The sequence below is a fragment of the Aplidium turbinatum genome, chromosome 12 (assembly GCF_918807975.1).
Source record: "Aplidium turbinatum chromosome 12, kaAplTurb1.1, whole genome shotgun sequence".
In the NCBI taxonomy this organism is placed as follows: Eukaryota; Metazoa; Chordata; class Ascidiacea; order Aplousobranchia; family Polyclinidae; genus Aplidium; species Aplidium turbinatum.
The window spans coordinates 22,791,875-22,812,326 of NC_137483.1; the positions used below are offsets into that span (position 1 = coordinate 22,791,875).

The 20,452-nt window shown below is 36.7% G+C and overlaps 2 protein-coding genes and 3 non-coding genes across 5 annotated transcripts in view; 3 read left to right on the top strand and 2 right to left on the bottom strand.

Annotated features, from left to right (window-relative positions):
- LOC145780693 (uncharacterized) overlaps positions 1–15,732 on the bottom strand; it is a 33,829-nt gene extending 18,097 nt beyond the window's left edge. Inside the window, exon 1 of the mRNA XM_082592314.1 lies at positions 15,582–15,732. Coding sequence (XP_082448440.1) covers positions 15,582–15,732 — 151 coding nt within the window. The remainder of the gene's footprint in view (positions 1–15,581) is intronic.
- A 2,293-nt stretch (positions 15,733–18,025) lies between these two features.
- On the bottom strand, positions 18,026–18,098 carry Trnav-uac (transfer RNA valine (anticodon UAC)). Its single transcript has one exon. It is a non-coding gene; the product is annotated as a tRNA-Val (tRNA).
- A 533-nt stretch (positions 18,099–18,631) lies between these two features.
- Positions 18,632–20,452, top strand: part of LOC145780694 (uncharacterized) — a 28,200-nt gene continuing 26,379 nt past the window's right edge. Inside the window, exon 1 of the mRNA XM_082592315.1 lies at positions 18,632–18,736. Within this exon, the coding sequence (XP_082448441.1) occupies positions 18,632–18,736 (105 nt within the window). The remainder of the gene's footprint in view (positions 18,737–20,452) is intronic.
- Positions 18,843–18,915, top strand: Trnav-aac (transfer RNA valine (anticodon AAC)). The gene has a single exon. It is a non-coding gene; the product is annotated as a tRNA-Val (tRNA).
- On the top strand, positions 19,126–19,244 carry Trnal-caa (transfer RNA leucine (anticodon CAA)). The gene is made up of 2 exons: positions 19,126–19,163; positions 19,199–19,244. It is a non-coding gene; the product is annotated as a tRNA-Leu (tRNA).

Genomic DNA, 20,452 nt, shown 5'->3' on the forward strand with positions numbered 1-20,452 from the left:
CCGGAATTTTGGAGTATTTAGAAGAACCTCGGTTTTCTGCGGGAGTTGAAGTGGAACCTGAGTCTGAAATTCTTGGCGAAAACAGGAGCCGGACTGGAAGTGGAATCTGATTGTTTTTCCAGTAGATTCTTTTAGCGTGCAAACTTTTATGCTGTTCTTTACGCAGTTGTTATTTTTGTATGCTCCTATGGTTTTATTTTGTAAGCAGTAATAAGTTCATTCAAACATATGCTTTCCTTTTCATAACACTGAATCGCGAAGGCATTACTGTTATACGTAGGCCATCAAATTCTGGGTCGTGGTTTATGTTTTGCTTTTGGAGTCGAATTAGAGTTTGAAATCAATATTTCCAAAACATTTGGAGCAGGAGTGTAATTGGAGACGTAGGCTACACTTCGGAGTTGCAGCGGAACAAGAGCTCTTAAAACCTGACTACGCACACCTCTGCTGAAAACTCAGTAAGTGATTACAAACCCTCCATGAATTTTTTTTTATACCAGTACATTAAAGTGAATACTGAAAAGTTTGGGTGTTCATCAGGACAATTATCGTTTGTAGCACTAGTTGCTACGTTCATCTGATGAAATTGAAAGTAAAATTAACAGCAAACAAGATGGTTTATTGCTTCACTGACGTTTCGCGGACCATGACAATGCGCATCCTCAGAGCGAATAACATACAAAATAAAATTTCACCAGGTTATATACTGCAGTGCGATTGAAGGCAAGGCAAGTATATTAAAGTTGTACTGTAATATTGGAAACGTGCCGTTAAACTTTTAATTTATTTGAGAACTTGCCTTTTAAGTTTGTACCTCGTGTTTCACATTTTCCCTTGCGCGTTTTCCATGACCTCTTGATTGGCCGCTGTTAAATACGCTTTCCTGGCAGCGTTGCGGCAGATTCTCCAATTCGAGTTCAACTAGTTGTCCAAGTCAATCGTTAGTGCCGCAGCTATGTGGGCGTGTACATTGCCAATTTATGTTTGAGATTCAAATAAAGTTATCTGTTCGTCTTTGGGAGTTCGTCCGAAATAGTCAGACGTAAAGGCTAGCGCGAAACATTACATGGTGTCAGAAGTGGATTCGAAGTTGTCGAAGTCCACGAAACATTACATGGTATTAGAAGTGGATTCGAAGTTGTCGAAGTCCACGAAACATTACATGGTGTCAGAAGTTGGATTCGAACTTGTCGAAGTCCACGGACATTACATGGTGTCAGATGGATTCGACGCACGCAACAAAGACAGCAATGAACTTTCAACAAGGAAATGTTGAGAAGAATTTTAAAAAGTGGAGGAGGATGGTCGAGTTAAAGTTCGAATTTGCGAATTTTTGTGATAGTTGGAAAACTAATCACCGAACGTTTAGCAGTCCATTACACCCGAAGTTAAATGTCGAGAAATGCAGCAACTTGCAGCTGATGAAAATGCTGCCGCTGATGAAAAAGTTGCTGCTGATGAAAAAGTTGTTGCTGATGGAAACGTTGCGCTGCTGATGAAAAGTTAAAGGAAAGTGGATTTACTTTTGTGCTGTTTGTTTGTTAAAGCTTTTAACTTGCTATTTTTGTTTTGCAATATGTTATAATGGATTGTTTTGATTGCAGAAAACAATGTAATCCCCTTATTTTAGTGAAATCATTGTTTCAAAGACAACTTCATTCTTAGTCAAATTCCACAGTAAAAGCAGAATCAACTGCAGAAATGCTTTGTTCGAGTTAAATGAAATGCTAACAACGAAAGTATACGTGCTATAAATTAACACTTGCTGTTCACCTAAGTTTTTTGAAAGTAAATTGTGTAGTAGATGTGATTTCGTTATTTCATGTGTATCTGGCAGTGTACCACTCTTCATAAGTTCATTTTAATCTGTTTGTGTATTGTGAAATAGTTTTCTTTCTTCAGACAAAGGGGGATGTAATATTGGAAACGTGCCGTTAAACTTTTAATTTATTTGAGAACTTGCCTTTTAAGTTTGTACCTCGTGTTTCACATTTTGCCTTGCGCGTTTTCCATGACCTCTTGATTGGCCGCTGTTAAATACGCTTTCCTGGCAGCGTTGCGGCAGATTCTACAACTCGAGTTGGAAATAGCAAGTCAATCGTTTCAGTGCCGCAGCTATGTGGGCGTTTACGTTACCAGTTTATGTTGAAATTTATGTTTGAGATTCAAATAAAGTTATCTGTTCGTCTTTGAGAGTTCGTCCGAAATAGTCAGACGTAAAGGCTAGCGCGAAACATTACACGAAACATTACAGTACTACCCTAGAAAAAATCAATTACGTAAATATTACAAAATTCAGATGAACTCTACCGGGCCCACATCGAGGTTGAAAAACGATAAACAAGGTCATTCCATATAAAAACAGCCAATATGAAGATATCTCAAATACGATATTTCTTAAAATTTGTTGAAAGGTTGTCATACTATGCTTTAGGCTACCAAACGAAATAATCCAAAGTTTTAGATCAATATCTTAAAGGGTTTGTCCCTGGCAGCTATTTGAATTTCGAGTACCACCCTCATTTTTGACGTGAACGAGCAGCGTATCGCAATTTTTGCTATTTTTAGAGCCTCACAACTTCTATTGTAAATGTAATGAAAGACTAAAAATTGCTGTGCTAGTTCATTATAAAGTATGCTACATAATTCAACAATAAAAAGCAATATTTCTTAGTGCATGAGTGTTATGTGGGTCATCAAAATCCTAATTTCTTCCCCGTACAAATGTTATCAATTTTCGAATGCTTTTTACACTCAAACTAATCAGAATATTTGTCTAAAACATGATTATTTGAAATATTTAGAAACTTTGCTTTTGCAAAATTGAATTTGAGAGTTGTGGTGCCATTAACAAAGATTTTATGAGGGTCTGAAAACCCTACCAGGCAGAAATGGCCCTTTTTTACCCCTTTGTTTAGAGCTCCAAATGACCATGTGGATATTTTATGGTCATATGGTTGTCCCAACTACCCGTTGCAGAGTAACACAAAACTAAAGTATTTTATTCACTGCTAGACGATAGTATGGAATAGGCTGGTAAATGAACACAGTGTATTATGCATTTACTATGTTACACAACATAAAACAAAAATTGGACTATTTTAAAGCTTGTGCATGATCACTGATTCGTGCTACTTAATAAGTTTGCCGATCAGTTCAAAGCAACATGAACATTGAGGGGACACGTCTAACTTAATTCAGTATTCAATGGTTAAGACAAATAGCTACCTCAAATTTTTTTGAAGATCCATGTTTCTTCATCTGTTTTCTCTCTCTACTATATTACGTTGTAATGTTGGGTAACAATGATGAAAGTGTCCATTGTCTAGAAGTAAATAAAATACTTTAGTCTTGTTGTAGGCTACTCTGCAACAGGTAGTTGGACGACCATATGACCATACAATGCCCACACGGTCATTTGGAGCTTTAAACAAAGGGGTAAAAAAGGGCCATTTCTGCATGGTAGAGTTTTCAGAGTTTGTTTGTTTGTTTGTTTTATTATCTTTATCCTGCATTGCGGGAAAGCGGACTTGAGCCCTATGCATCGGTGTACGCCTTCCGACGTACACCTGACCCACGCTGCAGCCGACTGCAATGTCTGTTTCCGCTTGTCTACTTAACTTATGAGTTATGACTTAAATTTGGTAGCCTACTACTCATTACTCGAAATCGATCACTGGGTAGAGTCACAAGATCTCTGATAATAATAGCCTAGCACCACAAATATCAAACTCAATTTTACAAAATTAAAATTTCCAAATATTTCAAACAATCATGTTTTGACAAAAATTTTGATTGGTTTGGGTGTTAGAAGCATTCGATAATTGATATAAAAACACTTTTAATGGACAAGAAATTAGGATTTTGATGACCCACCTTACATCCATGCATCAAGAAATGTTGTTTTTTATTGTTGAATTGTGTAGAATAGATTATAGTGAACCGGCACAGCAATTTTTAGTTTTCCATTACATTTACAATAGAAGTTATGGGGCTCTGAAAATGGCAAAAATTGCGATACGCTGCTCGTTCACGTCAAAAATGAGGGTGGTACTGGCCGCCATGAATAAACCCTTTGAATGGCCTTCAAATGGCCGCCATGAATAAACCCTTCAAATGGCCGCCATGAATAAACCCTTTGAGATATTGATCTAAAAGGTTCTTTCCTTTGGTAGTCAAAAGGCATAGAAAACCTTTCGCAAAATCTGAGAGATCATTTTCGATATATCTTCATATTGGCTGTTTTCATGTGGAATGATCCCATTATTTGTTTTTTCAAACTTGATGTGGACCCGGTAGAGTTCATCCAAATTTTGTAATATTTTACACAATTGATTTTTCTAGGGATAGTACAACTTTAATATACTGCCATGAGAAATTTTTTTTATAAAGAGTTTGATGCACTCTAGTGGTTATTTTAGTTCAACATCAAGTTTGAGTTTTTAGTTTTGCGATACTTAAATTCATCTGCGTTTTGACTCCTGGCTTTTCTTTGTAACCCTCACTTGCTGTGAGAAGACCATGAATAACTAATTTTTTCAGGTTCGTGTTAATTTGTGAAAAGCGACAAAAAGAACCAACCCGATCATTTCACAAGTAGTTTGAAATGAGCTTCAAGAGCATACTATTTATAGCGTAAACAAATAATTTACATTTGTTGAGTTCCATTAAGGATAGGAGATCTCCTGACTACGAAGCAGCAGACCAGCGATTCTCCATCAAGTATCAGTTCAGTATTTTTTTTATTAAAAATGCATGGAGAATCAGCAAAGCCCTATTTATGGCATATGCATTTCGCTCTACTAGTGTAGACTAGAGCATCATAAAATTACTGAACTCTAGTCTACATTTATTAACCTATTAAGTCCCCATAATGTTTGTATAAAAACAATATTTTGATAGAGTTTGTTGGCAAGTGGAAAAATTATGTTTGGTTATGTACTCACGCCTTTATAATGAAACAAATAAGACATTGCAATGACACATGAAGACAATAGTGATCTATGTTTTCATAAACTGCTGATTTACTACCAAGAACAGCTAGCCTAGCGATTCAAAATGACGAGCAACTTGGACTTGCAATGTCTTTAATTTATAGAAACAATGTTCTATCATTCGACTGGCTCTAAGGCTGAAGAAAGCAATATTAAGAAAATAAAAAGAAGGGCAAAAGTCAAAAAAAAAATTAAATTCATCACGTAGTTAGTTAGCTTTTGCAATAACTGTAGCACATGGCTTGCGACCCAGCCACGGTGTGTTAAACCTTTACAATTTTTAAAGCAAAACTGATGATGAATTTAAAAGATTAAACAATGCATAAACAAGTATAATTCACATTTAGCTAATTATTATTTAACAATTAACCCCTGTAAAAAGTTTAAAGTTAAATTGTTAAAGTATCTTACCTTTTAATGTCGATCCTAACAACAAGTTAAAGAATAACAACCACATTTTCTGCCACCGCAAATGCAATATCTATGTTGTAAAACCATTTATTGATTCAACTCATAAAAGAACAAGTCATTTGTTTCAGGCAAAACTAGGACTTTTAGCAAGCCTTAGTTGTCCTAAATTTTACATATAACTGTTGTGAAATATTAGAGATAGGCTTACATGAAGCAATGTTATTGAAACTTTATGCAAAGTTCCATAACATAGAACTGAAAACGAAGTCAGCCATGGCAAACTGCTTTGTCATTACTTTCTCCAAACAACCAACAAACAATAATTAGACATCGCTGAAAACAAATGGCTGCATGAAATCACAGCCACCATTAACATATTATAAAAATTGATTCGATCAACCACTTAGTCTGTTTTGTTACTCCCATGTCATCTGCAACTCTCGACCCTTGTAGCGTAGATTCTTCAACCATGCCCAGGGCCTCCGAGAGAAGTCAGCACTGGTCGGGAAACAACACGAAAAATGGGCCCTATAATATTTTTTAGCAAATATTGCATTGCATGTTCGTGTTCAACTGAAATTAGCCTACTTTTCTCAGCATGAAAAGAACTTCGTTCAATGTAAAAATCATCAATATACAGTATAATCACTGGATTACACTTGCAGCAAAAATGCCATTGAGGCAAACTATTTTGTCTAGAAAGCTTTGTAAACACACAATAGGCCGACAGGCAATGAAAATAGTTCAACCAAGCATTTAATTCAGGAGTGTCCAAACTTTTTCTCACGCGAGCCAGATTTGATAATAAGTGTTCGCGGGCCAACAGCCACAATAATTTTTCTGAAAACGGCAAATTGAATTTATATGATTTTTGTGTGTCTACAGACCAAAAATAACACACTGTACAACAACAGGTGCGGGCCGTACAAAAACGTCTCGTGGGCCGGAGTTGGCCCGCGGGCCGGACTTTGGACATCCCTGATTTAATTCAACCCTTTCTGGACTTTTTGCAATGCAAAGCTACGGATCACAGCATCAAATGATAAAATTTTGCGACGTCTGAATTGATGCACAACATGTATAGTTAGGCTTTTCAATCGGTTTTGAGTCATAGGCTATTAGGCCTGCTGGAGCGCAAACAATTCTTTACAGATTTCAGTAATTGCTAAAACCACGTTCTCAAAGCACAACCGTTGGAGGTAGCCTAGCTACCGGAACACAAAAAAAAAATCATAACAAAACTGTTTGGAAAAACGGGGAAAAACCTTTCGAAAGTTGCAATCAATGATTCCTTGTGCAAAGATTATGGGGAGGTTCGTTCTGGTTTGCAGCTGAAGTTTGATGTGTGGCTTTCTGTCAAAAGTACCAACTCATCCAAAATGTCTTGAAAAATGTCATTGTTGTAGCCTACAAATGGTTTAAATTTGTCCCACTTGCCCGCAACTGCACAACAGACACAAGATGAAATTTTCATGGAACTTCAAACTCATCGTCGATATGTTTAAGTTTGTTCATACATTTGTCAATTCCAACAACTATCGAATCATTTGCAAAGTACGGTAGAATACATTTCCTTCGAATGATTCAGCTAGTTAAGTGGAGTTATAAAAGCGTTCTGTCCTCAGGAAAACAAAGTCATTTTGTTTTAAATTTATAATTGCCACTGCAACTTTAGCTTGCGAGTAGTAGACTACTCTTCTCAGCTTTCTTATACTTAGATTACATCTTCCTTTAATTTCATTAAATTCATCAGTGAATCTTGTTTAGGACCGTAATCCACATAATGCAAAGCAGTCACAAATTTAAAACTGCTAGTTGTAGGCTACTTTAGCAATGACTCAGCTTCCGATCAAGCTTTTGTTGGTTCCAACTTGATGCATTTAAGAAACGTCTTTAGAGCTTCAACTGCAAAAGGATGATGTAAAGCATTGGGTTTGACTGCACCACGCCTTGATTACCCTCTCGAGGTCAATTTTCTTTGCAAGTTGATGAGACAGCTTTCTTTAGATTTTTTAGAAATTTACTCTGACTGAGCTATAACTTTAAAGATGCCACAAGCTTACAGATAATCAATTAGGCCTACTCCAAAAATGATAAGACATTTGAACAACGCTGTCTGTAGGCAACATTATGAATTCCAACTAGATTTAAGCAACAACATCCATAAACAAAAAATATACAGGATTTACTTCTTTTAATCGTGCTTGGAATGATACCTTTAACTTTCCCAGATAACTTATGTTGGATACAACATCCTATGCCTGGCCAACGCAGATTTTGATGTTAAGGTTCAGTTGTCGAGCAAAAATAGTTCCCGCTTAGCTAAAACAGCGCCAATTTTCAAGTTGAAACTATCAATACAATCGAAACCGTTCAGTGATACAGAAATCATTTCAGCTTGTTCAACATCGCCTACCTTAACACGAAAATGATTTGTTCTTGATGAGAAGCATCGAGAGTGACATTTACAATGATTGAGAAATACTTGGAATTACGCACTACATTTAAGAATTTGTTGATTATTTAGTTGGTACATTTTTACTTTAGTACTAAAAATGGGCCCCTTTCAACAGTGCAAAAACGAAAAACTACTCGTTTTTCCTTTACAATGTTTTACTAGGGGGGAAACTGGCCCGACTTCCCCCCCCCTCTCGGAGCCACTGACCATGCCCATTCACACTTTATTCCTTTGGACCTTGTATCAATGTAGACTTATTGCAACACACTGTAAAGTAAATTGCGTTTTTCTTTGTATTTGTTTTGTAGAACTGTTGTAATTTACTTGAAAGGTGATGTAGTTCTTCACTTGTGTATCGATACATTGTTGGAAATCGTGGCAGTACATCAGCATAAAATCAGGCTTGCAGCTTTTGATTTAATGTGATGAAACCATTTATTTAAAATATAATTTTTATGCGTGTTGATAATATCGGAGTTATTATCTGCTAAATCATGCAAATCGGAGTTATGTTCTGCTAAATCATGCAAAAATAGTCGGCTGCATAGTCGGCTGCATTGCCGAGTGGTGAGAGCCCTGGAACGACGTTCGAAAGGGCACCGGTTAAGCGCTCGCTCAAGAGCATGAGGCTGTGTCTTTGGCAGGATACTTAGGCATGTCTGAAGGTTGACACGAAGAATGACTTCTTTGCCTTTCCTCCACTTAATCTAAATCTTCATCCATCGGGTGTAAGCCTGGATGCGACAAACAAAAAATGCAAAAATAGAACAACGACCTTTCTGTTTTTCTGTATGTCACAAATATGATGCAGTAAACAATGCTTGTCGTGTATGCTGCAATAATTGTAGACATGTTTGTGAGTTTTCACGTGATTTATAACAATGTTATAACTTTTAAAAGTGCAAGGTTTGCTTTCTAAGATATAAAGCGCAATGCATGCAAGCTTCCGCAAACTGCACGCGTCAAATGACGTACTAGGTTCTTTTAGACCAGTGGTTCTCAACCGGGGTCTGCGAACCGCAAGGGGTCCGCGAAGCGATTTCAAGGGGCTAGTGAAAGTTTCCGAGTTTGCAGCATGATTGATAAATTACGAAATTTAAAAATTGATTGGTTGTGCTTTATTTGTGTATCACCGTGGTTTTCAAAATTTACTTCCCAACGAACGTGCGATGTCCTTTGAACTTTCAAAGGACATTGCACAAAGATTAGGCTTCCTAACTAAAAAAATGTCATATACATGAATTAATTTTGTAATACGGCTTTGTTCAACTTAATTCTTTTGAGACAGCAGTCTATTGATCAATGCCTAACTTATAAATGCAAAAGTTATTTAGCAGTCACTCACCACTCACAGTTTTGCAATGACAAAGATTATAAAGAATTAATATTGATTAGAAATGAAAAAAGAGAGAAATTCTTTGTAACGGTCGCAAAATTTTATCGATTTTTGATAAAATTTATTGAAAAACATCAAATCAACATATAGGTTACTGATTTTTGATGCTGTGTGCCAACATAATGCTCATAACATAATTTTGTCAATGTCATCAATCGGCGTAAGTGCGTTGCGAGTTCAGAAAATTCTGCTAAGTGTGTCGCTTCGAAACTTATGAAACATTTGATTTCATTATAGGAGAAGAGAACCAATATACTAAAATTTCAGATAAATTTTTTTAAGGGTCCGCGACCGCTTCGAAGGTACCAAAAGGGATCCGCCAAAACAAAAAGGTTGAAAACCACTGTTCTAGGCAATTGCAATTCCTGGTCTTTCTAGTGTTTTAATAAACTTCGTTAAAACGTAATCCGTGCAAATGAAACACAGAACTAATTACATTTTCACCCTTAGAAGGTTGGGCTCCCGGAATCTTGCTCAGTTTTTTTGGGGGGATGTTGATTCTTCTTATGCTTTATGAGTGATATTTCTGTTATTTTTTAAGGCACGGTTTCAAAATTTGGGATTTACTTTGTAAAGTTATTTACGCTGAGCATATCCGAAAATTAAAACTATGTGAATTTTAGAACTGCTCATAGACGTTGAAATGTTGAGGTGACTTATGACTGTAATTGTAGCGTGAAGTTTACACATTATTTTTTGGTAGAGTAATGAAGAACATGCATTGCAATGTTGTGATTAAAATTTTTTTACATAATTTTACATACAGTCAATTCCCTTCACATGGGCCAAATTAATTACTTTCATCCAGCTGGTGGAAAAATTTTGAACAATAGAGTATAAAATATTTCAGAGGATGTGCTGAGAAATGCCTTCTATCTCCCAATTTATAACGTTTATTCACTCAAAATTTCAGCTCAATAGAGGTGAATAAAAGTTAGGAAAAGTCAAGAAATCTCGTAGTCGCAGCCTTAGTGGTTTTAAAGATACAACGGTTGATACAAAAAAGTTGAATTGACAGCCCCCTCCCCAACCTTCAAAGGGTTAATAAATTTCTCATATTATTTTATACTGTTTGGTGCAGTATCGTTCTGAATGGTCTCGTTTGTTTTTATTTCTGTCTAATTTAAAGTCTTGAGTTGCAAGTCAAAGTAAACGTTGTAATAATCTTGATAAGTAAATTTCATGTGACAGTTTAGGTCTGACTGTCAGACAGTAGAGGTCATATAGCATGGGCATGGGTTCTTATCTAAGAACCCATCTAAGAACATTAAAGAACAACATCTAAGAACCCATCTAAGAACCCATCTAAGAACCCATCTAAGAACAACAAATATCTAAGAACATATCTAATATCTAAGAACAGGGTTCTTAGATTGTTTGAGCTGCGATCCCCTTAACGTCGCTTGTAAAAATTGTGCGATGCTCCTCTTGTTTGAGTCATAAATCCAAAGTCAAACTGCATACATTTTACATGTTTTGGATTTTAAAACAAGAAAACATCTCTATTTTAAGCAGTTCTATGATAGCTTTCGCAGCTTATAACTGTTAAAAATTGTTGTTTTGAATAGTTTTCATAGTAGATCTCACTGGCGAAGTAATTTTAAATTGTTCTGTTTTTATTTACTTGTGCTTTTCGCGATACTAAAGAAGCCGCCTATACGGTGGCGAAAGCTTTATCAATAAATTATACAAGTTTTCAAACTTGACTGGTTTTGTTTACTTATTAAGCTAAGTGTAATTTATATTTTCTATTATGCATCAATCAAATAATTTAGTAGACCACAATCTTGCGTTTTCACACTTGCAAATGCAGAAGTAACTTTCATATAAAATAACGTCACAAACAGCCGTTGTTACCAAACAATGGATGAAACAACAACCGCAAGAACAAGTGCTGGGAACTAAAGTCAAAACTAAGTCACGTCACTAGTTAATTACTGTGATACAAGGTGAGGTGTTATCAATAGTTTTTGATCACGACTTGTACAGTACAGCAGCATAGGCTACTAGTGCAACAGCCAACCACGCTCGCGCTCCTCCTTGTAAAATCTTTACGCCCTCAAGAGAAGTGCACCCCAGTTTAAGAACCACTGTCATATAAGTAATTTATTTTTAGTCGTCAGTCCGAGGAGTAAGATACTCAAAATTATTTAAATTTTGTCCAACTTGTTTTTTTACAATATTTCTGTTATGTTGTTGAAAGAGCTGTACTTTTTAAGATTGTACTTTTTTAATTAAAAATCAAAAAGATTTGAACTTAAACCTAACTATATATAAATATTGTTTTGCTTGAAACGTTTTTTTTTTACGTCAAATTTGTATTTAATAAAATTATTTGAGTTAATTGCCTAATTTGTTAAATTAACTTACCTTTTAATACCGATGCTAAAAACATACCAAAAACTAAAAACTTTATTTGCTCTTTAAATAAAAGCAAAATCTATTTAAAAAAAATGATTCAACTTCTTACAGCGAGCTAGGTGTATTAGGCAAAACTTTCTTATTTGACAAACCCTAGTTTTCTCACTCTCTGCAAATAACTGTTCTGAAATATTAGAAGTGTGCCTACATACTGTAAAACATTAGTTGAAGCTCTTACTTGTTCACCTATCGTTTGACAACTCATTAGTTCTGTTGTAGGCCTACTCATTTTGCAACATTAATGAGACTTTAAGATCAAATTGGAGACCTTATGGAATAGCACACCTCACTGGTCCTTTAAACCAAGCACTTACGCGTATTGTTACAGTTTAGCATTGTATTGAAGCTTAAGTAACTGCCCCACCACATCTTCTCTTTTTAAATCTGATAATCTTAGCATCTAAAACCGCTTAGGCCTATTATGTACTTGTAGTAAGTTTGAGGAAATGAAAGTAGTTGGCATAGGCTGAAGTATGCTTATAATTTAAAAAAAGAAACAAAAAGCTTTAGCTTCTATCAGTTATTCAAGCTACTACAAAGCTTGCAGTGAGTCATTTTAAAGCAGTAGTTTCCAATCTTGTGTGAAGTGGCACCATCTATACTCTATCTATAGTGTGACGCTTTTCTCTGTTCAGCGGTCCTATTATGGCAAAAGGGAAGCTTCCAAAATTCATTTCATTTTTTTGTCATATCCAGACTGATCCAGACTTACGCCTGTAGTTGAAGATTTAGATGTGAACGGGTACGCAAGGAAACCAATCTTCGTGTCCACCTTCAGTTATGTCTTTAAGTGTCTTTCCAAAGACACAGTCCATGCTCTTGAGTAGTGTCAACAAATATATTAAAAAGCATAGTGTACCGTTAACAATTGCTTTTTTTGTATCAGCCGTATTTGCTGTGTTTCAGAAAACAAAAAAATTACCGTTAAAAATCCAGGTTAAAAAAGCAACTGAAAATAATTATTCGCATTTTTGTTTAACAAAATCAGCAGTTGCAAACAGGGCCTTGTTTTCTGTCTCCCTGTACCGTCCAGTCGATAGAGGGTGTACCGATTGCAGTTTCGCATTAGTACATTTTTATGTCACATTCTTCAATGCAGTCCAGTACCCTCAGGTATTCAATTTTAAGCCTTCAAGTTTAGTTTATTAATATTACGAATTTGGTATCACTGACAAATTTTACTCATAGCCATTCTGACGACACTATCGCTTGAACTGATATAAATTTATAATTTATTCGGGTACCCTCCAGGCTCCATAAATCTTTCTTTTCGATCAATTGTACTCCTGATCCTGAAGGAAGGCTGCGTTATTTTCGCTTTGCCTATTTCAACACGTGGCAACAGCACAAATGGACTTTCTGACTTCAACTACTGTTTAACCTCACCTTAACCAAAATGTCACTCGTGTTCCAAAATAGTCAATCAGCAAGATGCCTTCATTGAACCCAGTGGCGTAGCTAGGGAATATGTGGCCGGGGCGGATTCAGATTTTGCCACCCCTTCAAGAAAAAGCATGTGAAAATGAAATGCGTTTTTTTTATCAGATTATAATCAAAATCAAAAATCGTAGTCTGAAAGTGTCGCCCCCAGACGTGCCGCCCGGGGCGGTCCGCCTCTCCGCAGCTACGCCACTGATTGGACCTCAACACTTGTGGTTACAATTTAGTTAATTAGTAGAAGACAGTGTCTCATCAATTTCCTTCTGCTGCTCTACGTCAACGTTCGGTAGTATTACATTCCTCAACCCCGAATTGTTGCAAGGGCAGGAATGGTTAGAGGCCCACTCATTTCAGTTTGTCTAATGTTTTTTTAACTATTCGAAATGAAAAAATGATGTAAATACTACTAAAAAAGCTCTAGATTTAATAGATTAAAATGACGAGAGGCCTTATTTACTGCTTTCAAAATTATTTAAAAGAAACGTAAATCGAGTAAATTTTGCGCGATTTAGGATTTGCAAAATTTATTGGTGTCTTTCTGTGTGTCTAAAACAAGTCCTTGGGGTGTTAATAGCCAGATGTCTTGGAAAACGTTATTAATTTCTACAAATTTTATTATATTTTCAACAAAGGGCTCAACTTCGGAATCCAAACTTTGAAAATTTGGGGGGGGGGCCCATGGCCCCTTTCGCCCCCCCCCTGGCTACGCCTATGTAACTACCAGCACTTTTATCAGATTCTCATCACCATTTTTTCTTGTGCGATTGACAACGTGACATCATGACAACGTGACGCCATGAATAACAAAACTAGTTGTGTTTATCATCTTCTCTTATTATTTATATTTTTCATAAGTTAGTATGAGGAAATGTGTCATAACAGACAAAACCGTCGAAATTCTCCACCATTACTGGTGGCAGGCTTTCCATGTTATCATTGCGGCCGCTTCTGCCAGTCACGCATTGGACATTTTAGCCATAAGAAGGCTTGTGAACGACATGATTTTTAAACTATTATCTTTGTTCAGAGTACTGCAATATATATAATTTTTATACGGCAACAAATGAAAGAGATATGAACAGTGTTGTACGCGTCAATGAAATATATTAACGACGTCAGCGTTAATTGCCTAAAAACTTCACGGCGTATAAAGTACGGCGTCAGCTCTTAACCCTGTCTTAGTACGAGCTGTTTTCGTACGCGGAAAGTACGTCACAGGCTATTTTAGCCCCATGCTAATTAATCCCTAATAACCGGAGCTATGAAAATCACAAAGCCAAACAAGATAATAGCAATGTGTATTGTGCATATAGAAATAAACCTTTTACCCAACACATTTATTGAAATAAACTGTTTGAGAATGAGATGAAAAAACGACAGAAAGTCGGTTTTTATTCTAATTTCCCGAAAATAGCTTCAAAATTGAAATTTCTGAAGTATAACATAGAGTAAGGCTAAACTAAACAAAAAATTACTTCTACTCATAAATATAAGGCATTTTTGGGCGTTTTTACATTTCAAAGTAATTGCACTAACATTTATATTGCACTAACATTAACATTATTATATATAACTAACATTGCACGACAATGTCTACCCACCTGAGACGAAATGCTTATTGTGAAGGGCAGGAAAGTAGAAAAATGACCAGTTTAGGTTTACTGTTTAGGTTTACAGTTTAGGTCTACTGCTCGTAGACTAATTTCGCAGACTAATTCGTTTCTTGGCAACCACATAACAATTTTGTCATTTTCTAAAGTGAACTGCTGTAAATTTCCCTGTACTATGCTGTTTATATAGTTGTACTGAAGAGGGTTTAATACCCGAAATCGCGATCTGCAACAAGATAATTTCAAGCTGGACATGAAAACTTTGAAAACTATTAATGGTGCAATTGATCAAACATGGAAGTTAAGCTAATAAATTCTTGTTTCTCTTTTAATTGACTTGTACTCTACAAGGTGGACGTTAATATGTTAAAGTATTCAACCTATTTTTTTCTTAGGTTTAAAGCATTTACAAAGAATAAAAACTAAAAGTCAAGAAATTTCACATTTCCAGCATATTTCCTTCTGTGAAATATTTCACTACTAGAGTGGGGCATCCTCATAAAACCCCGTGTTGCTACAGATAGGGTTAAGAAATTGACGGCGTCAGCGCTATTTTAGCCAGGGTCTCACAAAACGGAAGTATTTTGTCTTACCAAGCTCAGGCTAAGAATAGCTATAAATAAAGAGCAGGTATTATGTTTTTAGAGTGTATTGTAATTAGCTGCTTTAGCTTATTAGTTATTCCCTTGTAGAAACACAAGTATTGCAAAATGTTTGTCTGACAATCTGCTGCATTTGGGACGCATAATGTCCTTTCCAAGTGAAAACATGCGTCCCACAGCAGCGCTGAATGGTATTGGTGTGTTATATTTTAAAAGCAAGTCTTGAAAACGTTTACTCGGAAAAGTTACTCGAAATCACTGTTCCAAGTGTGCTGTACTGGTTTAGCTTAATATATAAATCTTTTAACGAGGTCAACTGCACCAGCATCGCTCTTTTCAAGGGCATAAGGCTCTTGAAATAAAGTATCTTCAACCTCAGCGATGAGCCGATGACATTCATTGATTTTTCGCTTTCTCTCTCTAATCCCTCGTTCTCGATACTGCTCACGATATGAGTGATCACCATTTGGCGAACTTCTTCCGCTTGTGTTGTATTCCAGGGAGCCATTCCAACCAACGCGAAAGCCGGTAATTCGGATGAGTCGCGCCGGCCAACCAACGCGAAAACTGGTCATTCGGATGAGTCTCGCGAGCCATAGGTTCCGACCTCTGGGTTAGACCATCAACCACTGACATAGACAAAGGTTCTTTATCGTTTCTGCGCCATTCTTAAGTATTCGATTTCTAACGAGATTGGTTTTTGAGACTGTTTCGAGCTGCGAAAAACGATTTCGTCTTTTCGCGACTTAGATTAACCCAGGATACGATAAACAAACTTGAAGCTGCATAATTGGATAGACGAATAGCTGCCACAGAAAAAGATTGTTCATTGCTATCAGTCTGAACGTCAAAACGTCAAACAAAATTTAACTCTCATTGTGAAACGAGATTTTCCATGAAAACGAAAAATGACACATAGCGCGTGACGCTTAGAATCGGCAAAATAGTTGACGGTGCTATCACTTCTGTCAACTAAAAAATAAACTGACGGCACCAGCCTCAGCGTCAACAAACAGTTGACGCCCGTCAACGTACAACAATGGATATGAAAGATAAAAGGTTTTGATACCGCACGGCAACAGTGGGATGAAAAAGGATGACAAAACATTATTATTCGCAAAGGGCGTAATCATGGAAGGAGCAATAAGAGTAACATTATTGCTCTCCAAAATATATATAATCATTTGCTATCTCCGCTTGCAGCAGATTGCGCATCAACATGGGTTACTTGACAGGGTTCCATGTGATTTTATGAGCCATACTGCTTCCATGCTGGCTCAACGCAGATTGGAAGAGGGTGATATGTCACCAAAATATATGTCACCAAATGTCCCCAAAATATATTAAATATTAAATAATTAAAATTTTATAATCTACTACAGCATTTTTTGTTAAAGTTTTACTATTGATTTAGGCTGAAAGTAGGCTACTCTTCGTGTTGGCTACGCCCTTGTTGGTAGCCTACGGTGTAATTTGAAAAGCAGTCAATACAACTTGTGTAACTTGTTGAAATTTGAAACAATTCAATTTTGAATTTTTCTTTTAAAGTAAAAATCTCTTTCCAAATACAGTTTCACTTTAAATATGAGCATCGGGCTCAATTAGCAAAAGCAACTGCACACGGAAGTTGTCTACAATTTACACATCATGTTTATAAACTGGCAAGTTTCTTTTTTCACAACAGCGTTTCCGGTCTCACTTTATTCTGATCTTGTTTGAAAGCAACAATAAATATCATCAAAATCATGTAGCCTACTGATTAATAGTGTTTCGAAATATTGAAATATAAATCTTCTAAAAATACGTCATGTGAACCTAACAACGTTCTGTGAACACACAATGAGCTGGCTGCTGTATATCTGGATATAACAACAAACAGCGTGAATGGCGGCCACGCAGGAAGGAAAAGACGTCATGGTTTGTATCATTAGAAAAATGGAATTATGAAAGGAAATTGAAAAATGAAAAATGAAATGAAATTCAATGCTATTTTTCACGCTGTAAGTCTAACATTAGACTGCTAAATCATTTTGTTACCTAAAATGCCCAATGGCAGCCATTTCGACTTGTTCTTCCTGTGAAGTAAAAACAAGCTTTAAGTGCATTATTCTCTTGTTTGAAACTTGTACATTTTCAGTGCAATGCAAATCGACTGTTAACATGTACTGTATAGAGTCCAGTGGTTCCCAACCTTTTTGTTGTCACGGACCCCTTTAGACAAATTATTAATTCTGCGGACCCCTACCTAAACTTCGCCTGAAACTCAATTAACATGCTATTGACTATTGTAATAATTATGCTACTCAACTACTGTACTGTGTCATATTGCATTGCCGCTATGACTCCTGCTGCGGCAAATATCAGGTTAAACAGTTGCTCAAATAAGAAAATGAATGAATTGTTCATGAAGTGTCAGTAGCATTTGAATATTAAGGTGACCCAAAGTGCCATGCCGAAACTTTTTCAACGTAAGCAAATTTAATGAGAGGACTTAATGCATACCGGTACAGTTTATTCTCGCGGGCTTGAGCTTGACACATTTGCATTTAAAGAGAGAAATAAAAGTATATATGAAAGTATATATGATGTTAAATGCCGTGTGGTTGCTTGGTTTTATCTGTCTATGGTTAAAGAAAATCACCTCTCTACCAAAATTGTATAAACATCATAAAGCGGAGAAGGTTTATGCTCGATGTTTCCGCCCGGGTTCGAACCGGGGACTTTTCGCGTGTAAGGCGAACGTGATAACCACTACACCACGGAAACGATATTTGGGCATCACATCAATGTAATTAAGTCAAAATTGTTGTGCACCGTTCATTAGTTGACTTTGGACAACGTTTTTGCTAACATTGACTTGTGATTTTGGCGCTACTAATAAAAAATGTTGCTGTGGAACGCTAGAAATGCGGGAACTATCTTGGAAGTAAAACCAGAAGACGTTTCTAGTAGCTCAAACGCGGCTGATAATAATTTTTAAGTTTCTTGAAATAAATAAATGTTTTCAAATTGAGAAAACATAACTTTTGCAATGCTTGGTAAAGTTTGCAAGAAACAAGTTGACGATATTAATCCTCTTGAAATGAAAGATCAGTATACTCGACGAAATTCTGCTTGATGTAAAACAATGTTCTCAGCTATTGTTTCTGTGCGGCCAAACATTCACTTTTTGATTGTGAAGTTTAAATGAAATGGAAACTTGAATAAAATCTTGTACTGAAGGGAATTGTCGAACGGAAACAATATTGTTATTAAAAAAAGGAAAAATCACAAAAAAAAGGAAGTTAAAATATAATGAGATGAAAAAGAAAAAGGGAACAGGAAAAAAGAAAGAAGAAGAGAATGAACATAACAAGAAGAAAAGTAAAAAGAAGAAAACAGAAAATCATGAACAAGAAGAATTGGTTTGTAGATTTTCATGTCAGGAATACAAAATATTTCAACAAAATTTTACATAAATTTGTCGGTATCTTATAATACAAAATATATGTTTTCAATTGATCAAACGTCGTTTCCGTAGTGTAGTGGTTATCACGTTCGCCTAACACGCGAAAGGTCCCCGGTTCGAGCCCGGGCGGAAACAAATTCTTTATCAATAAGAACAATTTTAAACTCGTACATTTACACAACTGTGGGAACGAAAATGACTTGTGTCAACAAAACTACATTTGGAATACTTTTGGTTTCACAGTTTGATCAGTGGAGGAGAGGTTCCATCATTATCTAGTTGTCAGTCATTGTTTTGAAATTGATTTGTATGAAAGTTGAAACAGTTGCTGAATGACATTGGCAAGTCAGGATGGCCGAGTGGTCTAAGGCGCCAGACTCAAGAACGTTGCTCATCATCGTTAATCGTGGATTGGGTGTTCTGGTCTCCGGATGGAGGCGTGGGTTCGAATCCCACTTCTGACCATGGGCTCTATCCAAGGGGGGGTGAGGGGGGTGATCACCCCCCCACTAATTGGAGTGGGGGGTGATCAATGCAAAATCACCCCCCCCCCCCCCCACTCATTTGGCTTTGAAAAGGTTTTGTGATATTTTATTGATCAAATTTTGAAAAATATATTTTCGCTGTTAGCACATTTTGAATTTTCTATTAATATGAATATATATTTCATTTCAATATGATTTTTTGGTTTGGCAACCCTGAACTACGAGCCAGGCGTTTACACTGTGTTCTTAGTTTGCTTGGCAGCCACTTTAACAAGAAAATATTCTGCCACTGCAAATGACTAGAATGACACCGCCAACCAATCAGAACATGTTATAAGAGGCTACTGTCCAATTGTGACCTTTCTCGCACTTAGGCAGAGAGTTAATCTTTGTTTTGAACTTTATTTGGTAATTACAGAAGAAAAAAAAGCAATAGCAGTTGTGAGAATCGAACCCACGTCAATGAAATGACTACTTTCTAACCCTAACCCCTAAACAGCCAACCAGCTGCCAACTTAGTCGGCAGCAGTGGCCGAGTGGTTAGCGCGTTGGGCTCGCAGTCGAGAGCCTGAATGTTCGACTCCACCCCCCCGCACTTGCTGTTGTTTCTCTGGGGAAGAAACTTTACTATGAGTATAATTGCCTCTACTCAGTGATCGATTTCGAGTAATAGGTAGTACCAAATTTAAGTCATAAGTAGAGTAGACAACCGGAAACAGACATTGCCGTCGGCTGCAGCGTGGGTCAGGTGTACGTCAGAAGGCGTACACCGATGCATAGCGTTCAAGTCCGCTTTCTCGCAATGCAGGGTAAAAATATGAAAAACAAATAAACAAACAAAAAAACAGCTGATAGAAAATCCAGCACTTAATTTGCTTTGTATCATCTTCTTTTCGCCCCTTTTTACGTCACGGAACACGTAGTTTATGATTGGTTCGAGTTTTCATTTGCAGTGCCAGAAATATTTCTTGTTAAGTGACTACCAGTTTACTTACCCAAAAATGCCCTTTCCGAAACATACTTTGTGAAACGACTTGGAAACCCTATGCTTCGATCAGAAAGAAGCTGATGCTGCAATGGGGGGTCTGGGGGGCGCAGCCCCCCAGAAGTTGAAATGACTATGACGATTTTAGCCCACTGTCCAAAAATCACCCCCCCGAATTCTAAAAGAGGATAGAGCCCCTGCT